The sequence below is a fragment of the Natator depressus genome, chromosome 1 (assembly GCF_965152275.1).
Source record: "Natator depressus isolate rNatDep1 chromosome 1, rNatDep2.hap1, whole genome shotgun sequence".
In the NCBI taxonomy this organism is placed as follows: Eukaryota; Metazoa; Chordata; order Testudines; family Cheloniidae; genus Natator; species Natator depressus.
Genome location: NC_134234.1, coordinates 301,016,531 through 301,035,796, shown reverse-complemented (window position 1 = coordinate 301,035,796; position 19,266 = coordinate 301,016,531). Strand labels below are relative to the sequence as shown.

Below are 19,266 nucleotides of genomic sequence, written 5' to 3'. Positions count from 1 at the left end.
TTTTTGTGTGGACTACCGTAAGCTAAATGCTGTAACTCACCCAGACAACTATCCAATGCCACGCACAGATGAACTGTTAGAGAAACTGGGACGGGCCCAGTTAATCTCTACCTTGGACTTAACCAAGGGGTACTGGCAGGTACTGCTAGATGAATCCGCCAAGGAAAGGTCAGCCTTCACCTTCAGTCAGGCTGTATGAATTTAATGTACTGCCTTTCGGGCTGCGGAATGCACCCACCACCTTCCAAAGACTTGTAGATGGTCTCCTAGTGGGATCAGGAGAACATGCAGTCGCCTACCTTGACGATGTGGCCATATTTTCAGATTCCTGGGCAGAACACCTGGAACATCTACAAAGTCTTTGAGCGCATAAGGGAGGCAGGACTAACTGTTAAGGCTAAGAAGTGTCAAATAGGCCTAAACAGAGTGACTTTCCGTGGACACCAGGTGGGTCAAGGAACTATCAACCCCCTACAGGCCAAGAGCAGAGACCTGCGTTTTCGAATGTTCAGATTCAGCCTGTGATTTACAGGTTGAAAATTCAGATTGCAATTGTTACAAAAAACCCCCACACATAATGGGAGTAGTTCAGAAACTAGGATACAGATTAAAAAAACCCCTACCATGTTTGTTCTGTTTTTAAATTATTTCATGACATTTAGGCAAACCTCATGAATTCTGGGGTGCTGATCAGTCTTTGAGCTCATGTGTTGGGAATATCATAGAATCTCACACACAAAGATTGAGTTAGTGATAGCCAAATGGGTTAAGGACAGCCAAAGAATTTTACAGTGCAACAGAGGGAGGTGAAATGAGTACTACAGAGCAGGCAGATTCATTATTAGGTTAAGATGAAATAGCCAGCGCCTGATCCTGAATTGCTTGTGCCCCTAGATTCCTCACGGCCTCCACTGCAGCTCTCCTCAAAGAGGATTTTAAAATAACTGAACTACAGAACTGTTTTAAAAAAGAAGGGCGTGGCTCGAGAGCACAGCTTCCTGCTACTTTGTATCCTCCATCTCAGAGCTCTTGGTCTGGAGGGGAAGTAGAGTCTCTGGGTTTGTGTATATTAGGTTGTCTATACTTCACAGTTAACCCAAGTAATCACACCTGAATCTGAGCCTAGCTTGGATGTGATCTTCCCCCACTTCACAGATCTACCCACATGACTGCTTCCTCACCATTTGTGCACTTGCCTGTGTGTGTCTGGGGCACATCCCATGGCTCTTGTTCTGAGATGCACTAGGAACTTTCAATTGTGAGAACACTTGTCTATCCTGGGGGCGGGGGAGATGGGAAGGGAGAAACTGTGGCAAGTGCATAGGGCTCAGTGATTTTTTTTTTGGGGGGGGGGAGGGGGGGCGATACATCCTCTGCAAAGTGAGCAGGTACCAGCCCAACTTAAAGTGGAGCCCGGGCTCTCACCCATGGCCCCCACTCAGCCAGCTAGCTTAGGCTTAAAGCTCCTCCAAACCTGGATAGATGGTACAGGGGATAAGGCTTAACCAGAGCTCTTACCCAGATTTTGTCCAGCATAGACATTCATAAAAAAAAGCTGTGCCAGTGTACCTATTTTTAAAATGGATCCAGTTACATCAAAGCATATCCCTAAAATAGTGTATTTGAACCAGTTTAAAAAAAAAAAATAAAACCCACACTTGAACCAATTTGGCAATTCAGTAAGCATTTGCTTTGATATTATTTTTAGCCTAAATTAAAGGCAGTGAAAGATTTCATAAAAAATGGCCATACCGAGTCAGACCAATGGTCTATCTAGCCCAGTATCTTGTCTGACGACAGTGGCCAATGCCAGGTGCTTCACAGGGAACGGACATAACAGGTAATCATCAAGTGATCCATCCCGTTACCCATTCCCAGCTTCCGGGAGCAAACAGAGGCTAGGGACACTTCAGAGCATAGTTTTGCGTCCCTGTCCATCCTGGTTAATTGTCCGTCTTGGCTGTCAATGGCTATGTGTGTGGGAGTAGGGAGGAAGAATTATAGGCTCTAATTTTGTTCATTAGAGCTTCAGGAGTCCTAGAAGTATCATGTTAGAAGCTTCATCACTTGATGTATTTAGTAGCAATGTAAACAAGATACTCAATGTATTATAGAAAAACCAATACTGAATTGTCAAGGGATGTCTCTTTTCCATTTCTAGATTCTATCAACACCATCTTTTGGAGTTTTCATGTCACACACTGCTCAGTGTATGCTCAGTCCATTGTCCCTTGTTCCTTTTTAGAACCTAACTACTGTTGTGCACCAACCACATTGTAGATTTAGGGCATCAGATACAACCACAATGACATCCATTTCTTACTTCTGACTAAACATCAGGCCAAGTTTCTCTTCTCCCACCTCCTCCCGCCAAAAATGAATAGGTTCTTCAATCTGGACATAGTGATTACTCAGTTACCTTTCAGAGTGGTAGCTGTGTTAGTCTGTATCCGCAAAAAACAACGAGGAGTCCTTGTGGCACCTTAAAGACTAACAAATTTATTTGGGCATAAGCTTTCATGGACTAGAACCCACTTCATCAGATGCATGGAGTGTCAGCTGTGGGGTGGCAAACCTGACTGGCATTTTTGAGGTTAGTTTTGATTGTTTTAGAGAGACAGTTGGAGAAAAGTGCGAACAAAAAGTGAAAAGGGGCTTGGAGAGAAATGGGAGAAAAGACAATGGGGCTCAATAAAGAGTAGAAAAGGCATGAGGAAGAAAGGAGACAGCAGGGATTCATTTGCTGTGTAATGTGGAAATTCAGGGCTGTGGCCTTTTGTAAATTCATGACAGTATAAAAATTTTAATCAAAACATTTCACTCCCCCCTACCCCCATTCGGGAAAGAAAAGCAGTTGTACAACTAGGGCTGGTGATTTACTACTAAACACAGGATCACACAGTGAAGCTTTCAGTTCATCAGCAACAGGATCTGTAAGGGGGCCACTTTCATTTTGAGAAATGTAAATGTATTATTCTTTTGTTTAAAAAAAATTGAGGAGAGGTGATAAAAAGAACGATGGAGAGTTTATTAATGTATACATTTGGGAGGGCCAGGAGGAGTCCTCCGTATCCCTGACTTCATCAGGTTAATTTATGAAAATGCAGCTATGCTGCTCTTTTTATTGTGTCCACTTCGAAGTTTGTAGGTCTCTCACCAAAGACTTTTCTGCTGATATCAAAGACTAGTTTTGGAGTCTGAGAGAGAAGTGAAAGTTGGGTAAAAACAAGACAGAACAAACAGAAAAGCCCTTCGTGTAATATTATCATCTTTCACTATTTCCATTTCCTATTGTATGATTTAAAGCAGGTGTTCACCCATGACAATTTTGCTCAAGCCAAGACCAAACTATTAAGCAAAAGTAGAACCTGATACTACCTGTTTTCACAACTGATATGCTAAACTATGAAAACACAGGTGTGAAATTTTAGATTTACTCTTTCCCCCAGCTCTTGATCTTATACAAAGAGGAAGTAATATTTCAGAAAGAGTGGGGAACCTGAGGTTCCCCAACATCTAAATATTGCACAGGGGCTTAGAGTACATTTCATAACTGCATTCAAAAAGTTTGGGCTTTTTTTACTAATTAAGGTTCCAGACATACAAGAGACTGTGCAGGCATATCTCTGCCCTTCTGTACAGCCCCATGAAAAAAATCAATGGATCTGTGTGTGGCTGCACCCACCCACAGTCAACTGCAAGATCAGGGCCTACGTAACGTTCTATGCAGATTCTATAAAGTCAATCAGGCTTTTCATACAGATTACATTCCCCACACATTAACTCAGTGAAAGGTTGAGAAGAGTTAGTCAAGTTGGTTATACTTGAATAGGAGTCACAAATGAGTTGTTAACCCACAGTCCCATGACACCCTTGTCATTTTGGTAAGTTTCTGGCTCATAAACCAACATTTCTTAAGTCTCTTATAAAATGTCATTTCCACTTTTTTCTGAACAAAGGAACATTTTGGATGTCTGCACGTTGGGATAAAAGAGCAATAAAATCATTTATAAATCTCTGTACCTAGCCAAATACAGTACCGGAAAAATGTAAAAATTCACGTTTGAACACAACCTTTGTTCCTCAAGACAAGTTTTGACATAACTATTTAAGATGCTTCCAGGTTTATGTTTATCACACATGCAAGGTTTCTTCTGCATTTGTGATATTTATTACTAGATATGGGATTCTCAAACTTCGTTGTACCGCAACTCCCTTTTGACGACAACAAATTACTACATAACCCCAGAAGGAGGGGCCAAAGTCTGAGCTGCACCACCGTGAGCTGGGGGGGCCAAAGCCGAAGTGCAAAGGCTTCAGCCCAAGGCAGGTGGCCTGTAACCCGAGCCCCATCACCCAGGGTTCAAGCCCTCAGGCTTCAGCTTTAACCCCAAGCAGTGGAGTTCGGGCTTTAGCTGTGGGCCTCAGAAAGTCTAAGCCAGCCCTGGCGAACCCATTAAAATGGGGTCCCAACCCACAGTTTGAGAACCACTACACTAGATAAATGAAACAGCAAGGTTCCTTTTTAAATATGACAGTTTTAAGTTGAGACCACACTAGGAAAAAAAAAAATCAATGATGATTCCTCAAATCTATTTAAGACATGTTACAGAATTCCACATATGATATTCCATCTGCCTTTCCAAAATTCATTATTGAAGAAATTTGCATTAAACTAAAACTTTGACTCTCCATTAGCTTCTCTTACTTATCTCCAAATCAAATAATTGTGATGTCCCAAAGAAAAGTTTGCTATCAGGTAGCAAAGAGCCTGTTTTCCACATCAATAAAACAAGGTCATCAATGAAATCCATAACTGACTCGAAATGGAATATTCTCCCCAAAATGAGTCAATTGGTCTTTAAAGTATCCTTAAACTATACTTACTGAATTAGCTAAAGATTTAATTGAAGATGCCCTTTATAAAGGGTATATACATGAACACAGGTTAGCATGATAGGTATTTTTATTTTTTCAGGATTCAGTTCTTATATGGCACTAACTTTTCTGGTTTTCCTATCAGATAAAAAAAAAATGTATGGGCTGCATGATCATAGGCCTTCAGTCAGGAGAGCAATTTTCTGTATTTAAACAATTGCCACTGCAAATGGAGAGAAACGTTCTTTGGCTGGGGGGCTAGGGAAGGACAGTGGATGATGGCAGTGAGTTGGTTAGTAAGCCAGTCATTCAGTGCCTCTTATTTTGTACGAGTTTATTCTGGTCATATTAAACAACCCTTCCTCTAACCTTCTACTTTAAAAAACAGAAACAAGTTACCCAACTTCCTCCCAGCCACCACGTTCACACACACACCCTCCACCACTACCCACATTTACGAGTCTTTGAACGCGAACAGCAAAGCTAGTAAACCTGGCCGAGAACCAGGGAGGGGCCATGCATCATGCTCTGTGGGTTTGGAGATCTTCACCTTGTATTCTAATCGGATCCAACTCGGAGCCCCAATTAACTGGCCCAACTCCCGCTCCCTTGAGAAGTTAGCAGCAGCTTGAGGGGGAAAGTCAACATAATTCAAGCAGATCCTGCACAACATAAGATTTGGGGGGGGGGGGGTTGTGTGTGTGTGTGGGGGGGTTCCCACTCCGCCCCTCCCGCATTAGCTATGACTGAACCAGGAGGTGCATACTCCGTGTAGTGAGTTTATCTATCCCCTCCCGATCAGACACTATAGACAGGACAGCGGCTGCAATGGATCTGGAGGAAGGAAGGAGAGGAGAGCAGCCAGGGCTGCTGCTATATAGGAAAAGCACAATGAGGAGGAGCAGCAGTGGGGAGCTGGGGCGTTGTTCGCCCCAAGGAGCGCCCGGAGCAGGTAACCCAGCGGCCCGCCCTTACCTTTTTCACTTTGCTCTCCAAGTCCATTGTCTCTCTCCGCTAGGAGCAAGGCTGGGCGAGCGAAGGGTCAGAGCAGGGAGACGCTCACCAGCGGCACGCGAATGTGGTGAGGGCTGCGCTAGCCTCACGCCTGCTTGCACCCAGCCAGCCGCTGCAGCCAGCGTAGCTCTTGCACTCAAACTTCCGCTGCCCTGCGGCAGTGGCTGCCGTGGAGGGAGTGGAAAGGGAACAAAGGCAGCTCCCCAGCCAATCCCGCTGTGGCGGCTCCCTGGTCTGCGAGCCAATCAGAGTCTCGCACCGGGCTCCGGCGAGCTTGTCGGCTAAGCAGCCGCAGCCCGGGGCTCGCAAAAGGCCCGACTCGGGGGAGGGGAGTGCCGGACTGCCGCCTCCCCGGTTCGGCGCTGTGCAGCCGCAGCACCGGCAGACCGCGGCAGCCCTCTGCGTGCTCGGAGCCGGGTGTCGGTCTGGGAGGAGCTGCGAAGTTGGAGGGGGGCAGAGGGGTCTGTGAGTTTGGCTTGTGAATCATTCACAGACTGAGTCAGCTGATAAGGTCATGGAGAAGGTATTTGCTGGCACAACTCTCCAGCTTTGGGCAAATCCGCCTGGAAGTTAGGTTCCTCCCAAAGAAGGGGAAATGGCCTGAAATCTAGTGATGTATTGGCAGGCGACAGGATCACGGCCTGCCTCTCTAAAACTGTCCTCATATGTTGGATAACTTCCCAGCCAGAAACTAGTCTCTGTTTTTTTTTCTTCTGGGGTTTGCCTTGTCCTTTGATAAATGTATTTCCTCTGCCTTCAGCTCTACTGCCTGTGGGCAGCTTGCCCCACTCTAAGGAATTTCACCGGTAAATCACTGCGGTCACAAAGCAGCTCAACTGAATGTCAAGATGACACAAGCTCTGTGCAAAGAAAACGTCAGAGGGTTAGATTTTGGCTCTGTCTATGCTACAGTTTGCGCCATCTGGCTAATTGTAGGCTGCTTGGCTGGGGCATCGCTTTTTTGCTCTTTTATGATTTGTTTATTGTATTTGTTCTAATTTGTATTCTAATAGTGCCTAGAGGCGATTAGAAAATTGGGGAGTTAGGCACTGAGGGATTTAGTCAGATTTTTCAAGGTATGTAGGTATATAAAACTCTATTGGCATTCGGCACCCAGACACCCAGGCACTTCTAAAAATTCCATTAACAATGGGATTTACAAAAGTACTTAGGGGTGGAATCCACAGAGGGATTTAGGCATTGCAACACTCTCCTAATTTGTAGGCACCTACAAAATCACAAGAACAGCCCTCAAGTGAGCTGTAGCTCACGAAAGCTTATGCTCAAATAAATTTGTTAGTCTCTAAGGTGCCACAAGTACTCCTTTTCTTTTTAAGAACAGTTCTGTGATCCACAAAGCAGAGTTAGACACCTAGACTCTCAATAGAATGGGGAGAGAGAGGTGCCTTAAAATCTGATCTACAAAAGAGAGCATGCCTAAACTGACTAATGGGAGATGCTGATGTGTTAAGCCCTGCCCCTTTTTCAGAAATAGGCACCTAAATCCTGGCTGCAGGGAGATGCCTAGCTCTGCTAGTGATCCACATCCAGGACCTGTCTCCGTGCTTAGGTGCCTACATAGTTTCTTGGGGGAAACAGTTATGGGCTTGTCTTGAACCACACAAAGATGGAGGTGGTACCCCCCTTATAACTTTTATCCCAGTGGCTAGAGCATTCATCTGGGAGGTGGAAACCCAGGGTTCAATTCCCGCAACCCTGGCAGAGGAGAAAGGATTTGAACAGGGGTATCCTACCTCTCAGGAGGCTGCTCTAACCACTGAGCTGTGGGATAGGCTGATAGGGGCTCCCTCCATCTCTCCTGGTGAAGAGAGAAATAAAGAGTGATTGGCACAGGGGGGACTCAACACATGGTCTCCTAATACTTGGGGCCACTGAGTTATTCCCACTCTTTCTCTCTGTGGTCCATTGACCATTTAAAGATTTATCTCCAGTGGAACAGCTTCAACTGGATCTACTGAGAGAGCCCTACATCAGATTATCCCAGAGCTCAGTTGTTAGAGCACCTTCCTGAGAGTGGAAAGAAGCACTCTGTATCCATTCACTGAGGTGATATATTGTTGAGTGGGAGTGTTTTTCATGAAAGATTAGATCCTGGTTCCTGTGAAGCCAGCCAACTCTGCAACAGACTGAAGTTTGGGGGAAATCCTACTTTATTAGATAGGAAAGGTAACTGCTAATAAGTGTAGGCCCTAATTCACATTTTGACTTTTTTTTTGTATTGTAACCATTTGTTTCCATCACTGTCGCTTGTTTCTACTGGAGTCTCTATTCTTTCTTAAATAAACCTTCTTTTGTTTCATTACAAGTGTTGTGTGTGATACAGGAATGGTGATTTAAGGTAAAACTGGGATATACTGCTCCTTTGGTGGAAGAGGATCTGAGATTTCTGTGAGTAGCTATTGTCAGGAGCTGGATATCACAGGGGAATACTTCAGTGGATTCAGCAGGGAGGAGGGGGCGGAGAGGAACAAGCAGCAGGTGGGGCCTCAGGGTGAAGAGGCCGAGTGGGTGGAGTGGGGCCCCTTCTCCCCTTCTGAGTGTGAGCCCTGCGCCATGGTGCCATTGGCACCCTTGTAAACCTGGTCCTATGTACCCTGAGAATCATCACAGTCTCCCACATCCCAGATGACTAGTCTAACCACTGGGCTAAAAGTTATAGGGTGGGTTCTATCTCCTTTGGGTGGTTTTTAAATGGGGCCTGATGCCAGTAGGTGCCCTCTGAACATGCCTGCCAGATGAAGCCCCATGGGAAAATTAGGTGGTCAAATGCCTATGTTCCCTGGTTCATGAATCTCTTTGGGCTTAGGCAGAAGATAAGAGTCTGGATGCCTCGAGTGAGGTAGCAATGTGCATGCCCAGGGGCAGAAACTTAAGTGCCAAGAGAATTTTTACTTTGAAAAACTTAGGCACTAAGTGAGTTTTGGTGCCTACAAGGTTTGGTGGGAGTTTTGTGGGTCGTAGTGGGGGACCTAGGTGCCTACATAGCTTTGTGGATTCCACCCTAGCTGCCTAAATCCCAGATTTAGGCACCTAGAAAATCAGCCAGATTCACAAAGACTGAGTCTGGCACCTGGGCAGTAGTTTACACAGTCCCATGGGAGACTATGGGGGATTCCAGCAAGAGAGATGTGTCCTAAATTACACATCTCTCAAGGAGTTCAGTGGCTAAGTCTGGGCTGCAGGGAGGCAACCCCTTCTTCTTTGGAAAAAAGAAAAGGAGTACTTGTGGCACCTTAGAGACTAACAAATTTATTTGAGCATAAGCTTTCGTGAGCTACAGCTCACCTCATCGGATGCATTCAGTGGACTGAATACGGCTGCTACTCTGAAACCCTTCTTCTTTGGGTTGTCAGCTGTTAGCCCTCTCTTGGAGGTAGGTACCTCTATGGATAATTAATGAAAGAAGAAAAAGCAAGAATGAAAATGCTTCTGTAGCCTGGTGGTTTGCGCACTCACTTGAGAGGTGGGAGAGCCAGGGTCAAGTCCCCCAGCTACAATGACTTTTTAAACAGGAGAGATTGAGGGATCCCTCCCCAACACAATAACCCAGGGGAAAGGGCACTCACGTGAGAGGTGACAGATCCCTGTTCAACTCCTTTTCCCACTCAAGCAGAGAGGGGATTTGAACTGGGGGTTTCCCCCATCCTGGGTGGGTTCCCTAATCACTGGGCTACAAGTTTTGAGGAAAGTTCTTTTCCTCCAGCCGTTTTGTGTAAGCTCTGAGCACACTTATTGGATTGGACCCTGCAGGCACGTTAGGCTGAGGAAAACTTCTCTGTCCCCAGTTTGTGCATCACTCGAAGGAAGGGCTGATGGGAGGGAGAAGAGGAAGACAATTGTATTGGGGCTCTGAGCTCAGCCCTCCCCACCCCCAAAAAATCTGTAATGGGATGAAATGGGAATTGGTGGGACCCCTGCAAATACCATGTACTGGGCCCCAAATGTCTCTTGATGGGTCTCACTTTAGGGCTTAGGTGTCTAGATGTCCAGCATGAGGCTGCAGTATACATGTGCACAGTGAGAAAAACAGGCTTCTAGGGAACTTTTACTGCAAAAATTTAGGTGCTGAGCAAGTTTAGGAGCCAAAAGGCCTTGGGGGCAGCTAAGTGGGGGTTTTGTGTATCTCAGTGGGGCCTGATTCTGGTAGGTGCCCAAAGTGGCAGTTAGGCACCTAAGTCCTTTTGTGAATCTAGCCCTGAGAATCTTTCCATTGAATGAAATGGGTTTTGGATAAGGCTCTTGGGATGGAAGCAGTTATTCTATTTATTTAGATCTGAAGCAATACATTCCACCTTTCCTGATTGTTTGAAATAAAACTTTTATGTGTGTCATAGTTACGCTCTGAACTCTTGAAATTTGTAAAGAAAGTGCATGTAAAGTAGGGGAAGGTGTGTCAATTGTTCCTATTTACAAAAAGGACGGAGGGAATCTGAGTTTTTTTTAAATGTTACTACTACCATTGTTTGCTGAGACATTATTACAGGGAAAGGAAGATTAATATAGGATCTTGTGGATCTTGGCCACATCACAGCAGCTGTTGAAGGTTCAGTCCTGCTCCCATTGAAGTAATGACAAAATTCCAATTGACTTCTATTCTGGAACTCTAGTAGCAGGCAGCTGCTCCTAATAAGGGATCTATAGAGTAGATGCAACCTAGATCTACGGTGGCTCTTTAGGTCATGTCATGATGAGAAATGAAAGAAAAGGCAATGTGGAAGGCACCAGCTGGCAGTTGTGATGCTGACATAACCAGCATTTGCATCATGTTCCACAGCGATGAGGATGATGATGGTGTGTTTTTTTTAGGAGGGCAGGAGGGCTAGATACCAAAGTAATGAGTCCAGTATAAGTAACGATCTAGATGCAGTAGGTAGATTAAACAGATGCCTTGATAAATCCAACCCTAAATCTGATGTAGGATGATGTCATAATGGTTAGTCATAAAGTTTAAAATTCACTTCTGGTGAAGCTGATATTTAATAAACAGTTCTTTTATTTAAACATTTAAAGTGGCTATGTCACTTTAACTTGCAGCTGAATTCTTCTGGTTGTGCTGTTTACTCAAAGCTTCATATGTTATAGAAAATGACAGTGTTGTGCTTTTACATTTTTTTTCTTAAATATAATCTGAAGTGTAGCATAAATACAGATGTCTGTTTTACCTCAACATGGATTAATACATTAATGTAGTTTTCAGAAAACAATTCAGCCCTAAAAAGGGATGACATTTATCTTGTTATATTTAAACAGATACAAATACTGGTGTAATGGCTTGAGGAGAGATCAATTACTGGGAAAATGGAGCTGCTTCTTTAGTCCACTTATTAGTGCTCTAGCTTTTATTCCTAATAGCAAAATCAGTAGTTAGGTACATTCTGAAGTGCACTGCTCCTACCTGAACACGATTTAATATGTTCAAACAATCTATAGTTTAAACAAATAAAGTTAGCCAAAAAATGTCAGAAAAGTACCAAATAAGGCCAGAGATACTCCTTGGCTCTGTGAAAAGCTGATTACACAATAATAGTTTCCATAATATTTCCTTTGGTTTTTGACAGTGCATAGAAGTGCCATTTGCTTCACATGAAGATGTGAGAAAATAACCGAGACAGCTAGGTTAATTTTACCTGTGCTTTTTGTTGTGTTGTTGCTTACTTTGTTTCCATGTATTTACTATATATACATACTTCTATCTTGTCTTTATTCAGAACACTTATCTAGTTTTCTGCATCTTCTGCCCTAAGAAGCACAAAGACAATGAAATAAAAAGAAACCGGCTTTCAGAAATGCACCGACTTTTAATCAAGTCAGTAGCGTAGCATTTTTCCTCGTTATAATCTGGACCAAAGGTCACTGAAAGAATATCCAATAGCAAAAAACACTAATATGAAATCATGAGACCTTACATTTGGACTCCCTCCTTTGCAAGGTGACTCCAGCACTCATCATAGCTCCCTTATTTTTTCACTAGTAGTAATTTAGAGATTAACTGCATTTTTTTTCATAAGGGAATAGTGTAACGACCAGCTAGTCAGAAAAATAGTTATTCTTATGGCATAAAGTATCATTTAGTAACCTCTATCTGCCAGAAGGGCTCAAACACTATTTAAGAAGAGTCATCACATCACATGAGATCATGCTTTCTGGCTACAAATGCTAAGACAAACAGTAATTGACTTACATATTCTGTCCATTTGGTATTACAGGCTATTGTGAGCTTTTCCAGCCACACCCGAGCAGACCCAGCCAGCTAGGTCTTAGGAAACAGTCTCTTTGCATCAACCCTCCTAAATACGGATTCCTTTTTTAGCCCTAGGAAAAACTCCAGGCTTGGCTGCACAATTAGAGCATTTTCTTGAAGTGGATTAATAATGCTGTCAGGGTCATGCATCGCCAAGCTAGTACTTGAAATACTGAATAGCTCAAAGTCTCCCCCTCTATTTATTTCATTGCCAGAAAAACTAACTAGACTGGAAAAAGAGGTTCCCAGCTGAGAAGTGGCCCCCTGCACTACTCAATAAATCAGAGAGAAGTTGTAAAATCCTGATAGAACAGTCCTAGAAGAAGCTTTGATCAGAATGATAAGTAGTTCTCTCCCTACATCTGCAAATAAACTGGAAGTAGTTATCTAGGGTAAACGCTAAAATGTTTCCCTCCTTTCATATCCTTCATCCTGTTATTCCAGTACTTTAACGCTTACTGTCACACTCAAATCTTTCTTCAGACTCTCATGACGGAATAGTAAAGCATAGTTACCCTAATGTAGCTATAGGTATCCACTTTAAGTACCAATTTAGGCCCCAGTCCTGCAGATTGCTCTGGGTGGACAGAATCCTGTACCTGCAGAACCCTTTCCTGTGGGCACTGGGACCCATCCATGGAAAACTTTTTCCATATTTCGGACTCAATTAAAATTTAAAACTGGAATTACAGCAGTAATTGCTGTAGGTAGCAATAGCAATAGGTTTTTAGCTTCTTATGTGTAATTCACCACATCCCTCATATGCTGAAGTGTTTCTAAAGGCAACTTGGACAGCCCCTTGTTCTTAAGCCTTTTGCTGGAGAGACCTCTAGGTCTATTATGAATTAAAAAAACAGACTCAGTATTAGGGTTGCCAGGCGTCCAGTTTTTGACCAAAATGCCTGGTTGAAAAGGGACCCTGGTGGCTCTGGTTGGCATTGGTGACCGGGCCATTAAAAGTCCAGTCAGCAGTGCAGCGAGGGCCCGGAGCTAAGGCAGACTCCCTGAGTGCCCTAGCTCTGCACGGCTCCCGGAAGCGGCCGCCAGGTCCTTGTGGCCCCTAGGCACATGGGAGACCAGGGAGGCTCCGTACATTACCCCTGCCCCAAGTCTCGGCTCTGCAGCTCCCATTGGCCAGGAACCGCAACTAATGGGAGCTGCGGGGTGGTGTCGGTGGGCACAAGTTCATGCACGGAGCCTCCCTAGCCACCCATATGCCTAGGGCCGCAAGGACTTGGCGTCCTCTTCCTGAGAGCCACGGTAAGCACTACTGGGACCATGCCCCTCCCCTCCCCCGACACGCCAACCCCTGTCCCGATCCTGAGCCCCCTCCTGCACCCCAACCCCTTGCTCCAGTCCGGAGTCCTCTCCCGCACCCAAACTCCCTCCCAGAGCCTGCATGCCCCCCCAACACCCCAACCCCCTGCGCCAGCCTCCTTTACCCCAAACCCCTCATCCCTGGCCCCACCCCAGAGCCCGCACCCCCAGCCAGAGCCGTCATCCCCCCCCCCCGCCCCAACCCATTGAAAGTGAGTGAGGGTGGGGGAGAGCAAGTGATGGAGGGAGAGGGGCTCAGAGAAGGGGCGGGGCAGGGATGTTTGGTTTTGTGCAATTAGAAAGTTGGCACCCCTACTCAGTATCTTTCTTCTAACACAGAAACCTCTCACAAGCAGCCATGAGCCTAACCACACCATCATGTTTTACACTTACTTCTTGTGCCTTGTCTGTAGTTAGGCCTTGATCCTGCAAAGACTTATGTAGGTGCTTCACTTTACACTCTAGATTAGTCCCAGTGCTTTCAAAGGGAGTATTGACAGGCATGAAGTTAAGCACAAGGGGTAGGATCCATGAAAGGACTTGAGCATTTGCAATGCTGAGGCTCATAGCACCTAACTTTTAAATGCCTAGAAAAACACAGGAACATCTCTGCAGTACACAAAGCCAATTGCGATACCGAGTCTCCCTGTACAATGAACGTGATCCACAAAAGTCAGCACGCTAGGCAGGGAGCCACTTCAGCTTCCGATGGGAAATGCCAACAAGAGGGGTGTTTGCTAAGCCCTGGCTCAGAGAGAGGCACCTAAATCTGGGCTGCAGGGCGGTACCTATGTTGTCTTAGCGATCCAGGAACCTGCTGCCTGGAGGTACCTGCACCCCTTCTTGAGGGAATGAGTTAGGTGCCTGCTTCGCTTCACACATAAAACAGCTGGAGGAAAAGGAAAAAGGAGGTGTCCCCAAATAAGAAAATCCCATAGCTCAGTGGTTAGAGCAGCTTCCTAAGAGGTGGGAGACTCCTATTCAAATCGTTTCTCCCCCTCTGGCAGAGAGGGGTGAATTGAACCTGGGTGTCCCACATCCCCAGCAAGTGTTCTAACCACTAGACTAAAAGTTACATGGCGAGCAACTCCTCCTCCTCCAGCCAGACTTTATGTGGGACCTGGTTGAGTAGATGTGCTTAGAGGCTATCTACTGGATCTGTTCCTATGTATGAGCTAGGCAGCCAAATGCCCGTCTTCTCTTGGTTTGTGATTTGCTCTGGGGTTTAATTGGGAGATAGGCATCTGGATGCCTCGAGGGAGGAAGCAGTGCACGTGCTCAGAGGCAGATACTTAAGTGTGGAGGGAACCTTTACCCTGAAAACTTAGGCACCGAGTGAGTTTAGGCACCTATGGGGTATGGCAGGAGTTTTGTGAATAACAGTGGAGCCTAAACTGGGATTTAGGTGCCTAAATCTGGGGTATAGGTGCCTACGTACCTCTCTTAATACTGACTGAAAAGGATTTGTAATACGTTAGTAAGATAAGACAATAAAAAAGTCAAAATAAGGGGTTTTTCACAACCTTTGCTTATAGTTTGCTTTATACTTCCCACATATCTTCTCTGTTCTCCTTGTCCATGTGCTGCTCTATTAACTGCATCTAAATTCCCTTGTCTCTCTCTCTCCTAAAGGAATCACTAAGATCTGAGCTCACCTATCCCATCAACCTTTTGATTGCTTCATAACCAACATATTTTAAATACAATTTTGTAGCATCAATTCTTTATCACCAAACCAGCTGATCAAGACACAAAAAGCAATGAGGAAAGGAAATATTTAGTTGAAGCAGTGTTCCCAACCTCATTGTTTCTTTTCTCTTCTCCTTGCCCTTCATCGTATAAATAAAAGTAGCAGTTAAAGTTGCTGAATACTTTTCACTGTAAGACCCTTGCTTTCAAGTTGCTTTTACCTTTGCCATACGGAATCCCTTTGCGATGAAATTTTCCATGCCAGGTATCTGCCTCATGCTATTTTTTTATTTGTTATTTTCAGCCAAAAAATCTCAGCTGTTCTCAGAATGAGAATAGGGGAAAATACTTTGTTTTGCCCATGAGCTCAAGCTCAGAGGAGACTTGTTACAGCTGAATTCTCCCAAGCTTCTGTCCTGAGCATGCTCCAGCCCAGGGGATGAGCTGGACTTTCCCCTGCAATTGCTGTTACCAGCTGCTGTGGCTGGAACTGAGAGCTGGAAGACTGTATCTCCCATGATCAATGCCCCCCTCCTGGCAACCAAGAAGCATGCAAGGAGGAGAAGGTAGACACATCTTGACTGGAATGCAGAGGTCAAAAAGCCATGCCTGGAGAGCTGGTGATGGTCATGGATGGTGGTGGTGGTAAAGACCGAGATGGAGGATTGGGATGAAGGAATGAGGTGAGCTGAGGAATCAAGGACCGGTGAGGAGTGCTCTAAACTCTGCTGACGAACTCTGCTACTGGAATTTCAGATCTTTTCTTTTCTTTCCACCCTTTCAGTCTGCTTTTTTAAAGACCTAGGAAATTACATACAAACTACTGCATTAAAAGGACATTCAGGTTGCAAAGCCAAGCAGTCAAAAGTTAGGAAATGCCAAAAGTAAGGCTGCTGATGTGATCTTAATTTGCCCCCTTTATGCATAAGTTTTATTGTAAAGTGATTACATGATCACATACTATTCTTTCCAAAGGGTCATGGCCTCATTCAGTATACAGAACGAATGGTACCTAGGTAATGAATCAGGGTTGAGTGTTGGATCCCCGAAATGAGGCAGTGGATTGCAGGGGGGGAAAAAGGATGGTCTTGTGGCTTAGGCAGATGAATGCCACTCTGGTGAACTGTATTCTATCTTTGCCTCTGCCATAGAGTTTTTATGTGATATGGGGTGTGTCACTTAAACCAAACTCTTCATAGGTGGCCACTAAAGTGTTCCTCATTTTCTGAGTTCCCAAATTGAAAGAGTAGCATGTTCCAACCCTCCAATGATGAATGCAGAACCAAGGGCAAATGTGATGTATTCTGAAATGCCTTTGTAGTCACATTTCTTGAAGGACAATCATGGAGCAGAAAGAGTTGTGGCTGAGCTGGGAAATTTAGTTAATTAACCTTTGGAACAATTTACCCAGCGCTGTGGTGGATTCTCCATTACTGACCATTTTAAAATGAAGATTGGATTTTTTTTTTTCTAAGACGTGCTCTAGGAATTATTTGGGAAATTTCTATGGCCTGTGTTATACAGGTCGTCAGAGTAGATGATCACAGTGATCCCTTCTGACCTTGTAATCTATGTATCTATGAATGATTTGTCATTTATTTATTTAAATTGATACATTCTCTAGGTGTAAATTCTCTATGGTTAGCCAAAAATTAAAGAATACAACATAAATGTCTGACCTAGTTCTATAATATAAAACTATAATCCACTGAAAATGGTTTTTCACAGTCAGCTACCCTATTTGGATATATTTCCTATCCAATTTTGCCTAGTTGTACCAATGAAAAAATTTACTAATCAGTACTAAAGACAAAGATATGTGGGCAAGATCCCAAAAATTGATGAATTTTTAAGAGAATTAACCCATCATTCTTTCATCTAGGACAGGTAGGATTTTTTGTCTCAATAGGTGAGCAGCATACACCACCAATTTGGTCAACTTAATGTACCCTCTCTGCACATATGCACATTAAACATTATTTGAAAGCTGCTTATGTCTATTTTAAGATGAGGTATGATGTGGAGCTGTCAAGTGGTGCTGTTACCATAGAAATGGAGATAAATAATGACATAATTAACATGATAAAATGACCACTTTGGAATATTTGCATTAGTTTCAGTTTGTTTAATTACTTTTTTATTATTTCAAGACATAAAATTAAATTTCTTTGTGACCTCAAAGCAACACAACAACAATCTAAAAGGTAAAACAAAGTCTAGTAATTAATTTGTGCAAGTATCATTGAAATTTAATAGCACTGTTGACACTTCTAGTTCACGTTGTTGGGGACACTGGGGCATGGCCACTAGGTAACTCGAGGGGATGGAAGACCACGAGTGTCGATGGAGCCCCCTCGCACTAGGCCCAGGTGTCCTTGGCCCCCCCTCCCGCCTGGAGGCACTCGCAGCAGCTCTGCGTGCTAGGCCCAAGTATCCTTGGCCCCCCTGCCTGGAGGCACACACAGCAGTTATGCTGAGGATCTGCAACAATATGCTGCAGAGTCAGACTGCCTGAAACTAAGCAAGGCCAAACAGGGCAGATATGGAAGAACAATGCTGAATAAAGCAGCTTTATGTATAGTTTAACAAATGATACAGAGAACCAGGGAACTAGCTGGGAACTGGATTGGCTGGCTATATGGATACTTGGGGCAGCTTGCTATTGGATAAGTATGCTGGGAAAAAGGATGTATAAAAGCCTGTGTAACTTCCTGCTCTGTGTACAGGATTTGAGATTCAAATCTCCCTGTACCTATTTGAAGCTTCAAATAAACTTTTCTGCTTCTCCACCCCATTGTGATTCTTGGGTGTAGCACACCGGGTAACGAACCAACCCAGCTGTTGTTTAGCCTCTCGGCACTGGGTGCCGGCAACAACGTCATTATCATCATTTTGTTATGATCTCTCTTGAGAGTGTGTGGGTTACCATAATCTTCATTGCCTTGGCATGTGCACAGTTCCATGCAGGGAAGATGGTTCTGACTACAGACATAGTTGATTGTGCAGCAACCCCTACTGGTACATACACAGATAAGGTTTTGTAGAAGCTCAGAGGCCACTGGGCCCTTGAAGAATACAGGAAGTGGTTAATCATCCATATTTTTCCACTCATGTTGCAATGGTGACCCAGTAGCTGGTTTATCTATGCGTGAAGACATCCAAATCTTTGTTTGCCAAGATGCTTTTCTGACATGCTCTTCAGAACTGTCCTTACATGGTGGGAGTTGGGCCAGTGACTTGTCCTTTTGATGGCTCGATTGAGGCACAAGCAATACATGTCTCCATGGGTCTCCTTTTCTTTCTCAGTCTGGTCATGCAGCGCTGCTATCAACTTCCTTGCTGCAGAAATCACAGCTTGTCCATCACTCTCCCAATTTGGCAAGATATTTGAAGTGGTAAGCAACCTTTGTTTTGACAACATTAAACAGATTTTTTCCCACTACCAAATTTGGATGACAGTCACATCCTTAATGCGCATACAGCAGGAAGTATGTTGCAGAAGTCAGAAATGAGTGTATCATAAACTGCTCGCTTGTCGGTTGTGCTGTTAACAGTGCCTGTTTCAATCTATGTTATCTTTGTATTCCATTCTTGGAAGCAGTGAACAGTAAGGGTGAAAGCATCTGTATCAGGTGATCTAATTACTATGATTCCTTTGACAGCAAGTGACCCAAAAGCCATATTGGCACATACATCATGCATAAGCATCCTTCTGTCCACTTCCTCTGGAGTACTGTATGGGTCTTGGGCTTCTCCAGCTCCTGTACTGGTGATGGACTTTGATACTTCACCATTGGAAAACGATCCAGCAACGAGGAGTGTTTGTGCTGGGTGTGCTCCTACACTCTCAAGTGCATTTTCAACTATACATTCACAGAGGAATTTTACAAGTGACTGCTTGTTGGATGTCATGTTAGAAACTTTTTCCTTGGAGGCTTGGGATGTCCACCAGTCACCTGGTATGTCTTGCATACAACCTTAGATCCTGTCCAGTGCTATCTTTTACAGTTTTCTTAGAGTTACTGTTGTCAGATCTGTCTCAAAGACTAAGATTACAGAATTAGCTTTGTCAAATCCTTCTAGGATCTGCGTCAAATATGCAGCAG

The 19,266-nt window shown here is 44.2% G+C and overlaps 1 protein-coding gene across 1 annotated transcript in view; it reads right to left on the bottom strand.

Annotated features, from left to right (window-relative positions):
- TES (testin LIM domain protein) overlaps window positions 1-6,283 on the bottom strand; it is a 41,225-nt gene extending 34,942 nt beyond the window's left edge. Inside the window, exon 1 of the mRNA XM_074952068.1 lies at window positions 5,854-6,283. Coding sequence (XP_074808169.1) covers window positions 5,854-5,880 — 27 coding nt within the window. The 5' untranslated portion in view covers window positions 5,881-6,283. The remainder of the gene's footprint in view (window positions 1-5,853) is intronic.
- Between the last annotated feature and the right edge of the window lie 12,983 nt (window positions 6,284-19,266).